The 4,545-nt window shown below is 39.6% G+C and overlaps 1 protein-coding gene across 1 annotated transcript in view; it reads left to right on the top strand.

Annotated features, from left to right (window-relative positions):
- The window catches only part of UBE2N (ubiquitin conjugating enzyme E2 N), a 22,473-nt gene extending 18,745 nt beyond the window's left edge, over positions 1 to 3,728 (top strand). Inside the window, exons 3-4 of the mRNA XM_018560241.1 lie at positions 1,762 to 1,902; positions 3,027 to 3,728. Of these exons, the coding sequence (XP_018415743.1) occupies positions 1,762 to 1,902; positions 3,027 to 3,067 (182 nt within the window). The 3' untranslated portion in view covers positions 3,068 to 3,728. The remainder of the gene's footprint in view (positions 1 to 1,761; positions 1,903 to 3,026) is intronic.
- Positions 3,729 to 4,545: the final 817 nt, after the last annotated feature.

Below are 4,545 nucleotides of genomic sequence, written 5' to 3'. Positions count from 1 at the left end.
TTTATGAGCCTGGAGATTTCTGTCTAAAGAATAAATTGTTTTCAGAAGTATTGCCAGTGCCTTTGCACTTTGTGATGAATTAGCTTGAACCCACCCAGTCTTATAAGACCAGGTGGGGTCAGATTATTGCCTCTTTCCATGTTTTTAGGAGCGTAATGTCTTTGGGCAGACAAGATAACATTGGTTAAAAGAAACTCCGAAAACTTCCTTTTAAAAATCCAAAGAGCTCGGCTTAAAGCCCAGTCAAAGCAACTGGACTTGCTGTATTTTTCTTGAAGACGTTTCACGGGTCATCCGACCAGCTTTGTCAATTCAGGATGGTTGTACAGAATTTTTGTACAAGTCATTCTGAATTGAGAAAGCTGGTTAGATGACAAGTGAAACATCTTGAAGAAAAATACAGCAAGTCCAGTTGCTTTGACTTATTTTTTACAGATATATCTCTTTGCTTTGATCAAAACTAAATGCCATATTCAGCTGCCCACAGAATGTACGTTGTATTTACTGTCCCCTGTATTGGAGAGGCATCTGTCATGAATGCTCCTGTACGTCTGTCCCTCTCACCACAGTTTTATCTCCTCCCAGTCTCTTCACTGGCTTCTAGTCCATCTGAGAGTAAAATGTAAGCTTGTATGTGACGGTTGTATGAGTTGATTAAATAGCTTCACATCTCCTCCCCCCCACACATAATTGATTGCATTCTCAAATACACCCCCAACCGCCCTCTCTAATCTTGCACTAACCTTCTAATGTCCTCTTCCCTTGCATATCTCACGTACAGCTATACAGTAAAGGGACCACAATACCTTTTTTTGGGTCTGGGTCATCATTAGAGACCTTCTCACCTTGGGTGTCTTTACTGATAGCTATGCTCCTGCTACCGTAGTATAGCAATCATTTGACTGTGTAAGCTCCACCATTACATCAAACTTGGGATATGTTTGTCGAGTGGAAGGGAGTTGCCAGCTAGCATATGCAAGCATTTTGATTCGTAGAATTCCTTAAATTAAATAAGTAAAAAAGGAGAGCCTGTTTGTGTTTTCCGTGAGAAGAATGAACTGGTAGGAATTGTGGTGGTGAATTTTCCTGCCATCTACAAATATTCTACCATAAACCCATTCTACCTGCTACTGTAGGTGAAGTGTGAACGTCTGGTTGCTGTCAGCATATGGCTGAGAGACTTGTCTGCTAGGAGATATAATTGAACAAGGGCAGTGAAGAGACATTCCCACAAGACAAGCTAGTCCCCACACTAGACCAAGTCAAAATGTTACATAGCAACCACCAATAGTGACATTCCCTTCAACATCAAAAGTGTATCTGATTTATTTTACATTTTGGATAGAGGAGGGAATAGAGATTTCTTCTTCCTCCTCTGGTGACAACTCAAAACATTTAGCTTTCAATGGCAACCAGTACAAATACAATAAATCTCCCTAATGGACACAAACAGCAGAACAACATTCTGCCCCAAAAAATGGCTTAAGATGCGCATTAAATCATGTGCTATCACTACAACTTACCCTGCTATGTGTTGTCTTAAGCATTCTGTTCAGCTTTCTCATTCAATACAAGATAAGATTCTAAAGTATTAAGTTGTGAAATAGGACTATTATACATTTTTTTAGGAAGTTTAATCATGTTGGTTTGGAGCATACAATGGTTGTCTGTTAGTATTGATGTGTATGAAGGCCACGTGTTTGTTTTTTTCCCCCCTCTGTGTGACAGTCTGTTGAATGTCTTTTTCTCATCTCTCTACAGATAAATGGTCTCCAGCTCTGCAGATCCGTACTGTGCTTCTATCAATCCAGGCTTTGTTAAGCGCACCCAATCCAGATGATCCATTAGCAAACGATGTAGCTGAGCAGTGGAAGACAAATGAAGCCCAAGCTATAGAGACAGGTATACATACACCAGGACATAATTTCCAGTTTATAAGAGCTACAGTTGATTACAGTGTTGCCACATGCATTTCTTTTTAGATCTGTACTTTTCAAATCTAAGGGATTAGAGTTCCGTGGTGTCCCAGAAAAAAAAGAAATCCCTTCATTTACAGATCTTAACTATATTTAACTTGCCTTGATGCTGAGTAATGTAGTCCCCCTGCTGCTATTGCCATAGGCGTCTGCTTGGAGCAGTCCTTACCTCTAATCGTTGTGTCATCATTTTTATACATTAGGCTCACAATCTCAGTCCTGGTCTGAACAGTTCCTATAGGCTGTGATAGTGGCACTGTGATTAGACAGTAGTGATTCTGCCACTTTCAGTGCTGCTACAGCTCTGAGCGAATCCACCAGTGAAATCACGCCACTGCCTTCTACCCATGGAAGCTGTTAGTACAGTGGTACCTCGGTTCACGAGAACAATTTGGTTCGCGAACAGGAAGTTCGGCAAAATTTTGCCTTCGTTTGCAAACTCCGCATCGGGTGACGAACCCGACCGCGGCCATTTTCCCCCCTCTAACACGTGGTCGTGGCTTCCTCTAATCGAGATTGCGGTCGCAGACCGACCTGTGCTCACTTGCTGTGAAGCTTTTTTGTGTGCTTTTTAGCACATACAGTACTGTACAGTATTATTCAATTCAGCATGGCTCCAAAGAAAGGTCGACCACGTTCGTAGAGGTCAGAACGGATTAACGTTATTTACATTGAACCTTATGGGGAAATTTGATTCGGTTCGTGACCAGAATCGTGGAACCAATTAAGTTCGTGAACCGAAGTACCACTGTACTCCCCGTGTCATACGTGGTTTTCTCTCCCTAGGATCACGTGACCTTTTAGATGATAATTTTGTGGTGCTTTTATGATTTAGTTTGTTTTTATATACTAGGGATTTCCCGCGGATGTTATGTTAAGAGAATAGCAGATGACCAGAGAGATGCTTTCAGCCTGACTGAAAATAAATAATCTTATTTTCTAATTCTTTCAGGTTATGGCTCAGTGCTCTGTACTATCCTAATCATAATACATTTGACTAGAAAAATTGATATCTTGTATACTGACAAGTCTTTCCTTTCTTCCTTGCAGCCAGAGCATGGACTAGGCTATACGCCACGAATAACGTTTAAATCATCTTGTTCTTCAAGTGTGCATCACTTCTTCTGTTCTGCCAAGATTTCTTCCTTATATTTTTCTTTGCGTTCAATGGACACAGTCTTAAGAAAAAAAAAATGAAATTAAAAATAAAAAAAAATAAAATACAGAATAAAAAAAAAAGCCCAGACATGGTCAGTCTTTGGTGATTAAGTGCACAATAGCAGATCTCATGGCTTGTCCCGATTCACCATTGTACCGCATGAGCAGAGGCAGTAGTTTATCATCAGCATGTTCCTTAACATTCAAGAGGTGGCAAGACCTCTAACGTTCCATTTTAGCATCATGGTTTCAGTGTGACCACTGTGAATGGAAATAGCCTAGGGTTGTTGCAGTATCCTACTTTTTTTTTCCTTCCCCTTTTAACAAATGGGTACCTCCTTTTTATTCTTAATATTGTTTGGAAACAGCTAACTTGTCTGTAGTATGTTGGCCCCCTAGCTCGCTTCTGTAGACAGATAAGCTTGACTGAAGACACCGAAAAATAAATTGTGAACCCAGTGTGACCCCTATTAAATTATCACTAACGTCTCTTCTTTGAGTGTTAAACAATCCAAAGCTTGTGACCATTTTGTATGGCTTGTCTTGGAAATCTGTAAATCTTATGTTTTAGTAAAATATTTTTTTGTTATTCTACTTTTGCCTTTGTACAGTTTTTCCTTATTTTTCTCTAACACATACAAACAGTGTGAAAGCAAAACAGATCTGTATTTTGTTGCTGAGCTGTGATTTATTGTTAGCTTTGTTATTACTTTTGGCATAACAGTGAAATGATTTGCTGACTAGTCCTCCAATCCGGTGCTATATTCAAATGTGATTTATACCGCAGAATGCCACCTATTTAGGGCATTTAAGATCTCTTCCTCATTCTATGTAATTAGCTGCAGTCCACTTCCATTCTTTCATAAAGGGACTTTGACACAAAGCAAAAGACTTGGTTGGAATCTGCCTTTCTCTGAATCATAGGCCAAACATGAGTTAGTGGGGTAGGGAGGATTGGTGTCACTGCAGTGACACCTAGTGTGTTGCCCAGAACCAAAGACTGGCTCCTTTCACCTAAGACTTCTCACATGCTTGTCTTGCTTTGTAACCGGTTCCTTGTACATAATTGATTCAAGAATTGAGTGTACATTAGAAGAAACTCTAGAACCCCATCATCCTCATGAACAAATTTGGAATATGGAATGACTGTAAAATAAATGTCACCTTTTATGGTATTAACAATGAGAATTAAATGTAACTTTAAATTAACACTTGTATAGAGTTTTCACATTTTTTTTTTGTCTATGCATTTATACAAGGTTTGATTGCATCTCATATTGCTCATTTATCCAATGGCATGTAATTACAGCCTGGCTGTACTTCTCACGTTCAGAACATAAGTTAGCATAACATAGCTTGGCTTCCCTATCAGTGATCCATCAAGAATAGCTCTGGATATGGTCAAATCTGC

This window comes from Nanorana parkeri, unplaced genomic scaffold, assembly GCF_000935625.1.
Source record: "Nanorana parkeri isolate BGI_ZX_2015 unplaced genomic scaffold, ASM93562v1 scaffold442, whole genome shotgun sequence".
Lineage (NCBI taxonomy): Eukaryota > Metazoa > Chordata > Amphibia > Anura > Dicroglossidae > Nanorana > Nanorana parkeri.
The sequence above is the reverse complement of the archived record's forward strand: the minus strand, read 5'-3'. Positions and strand labels throughout refer to the sequence as shown.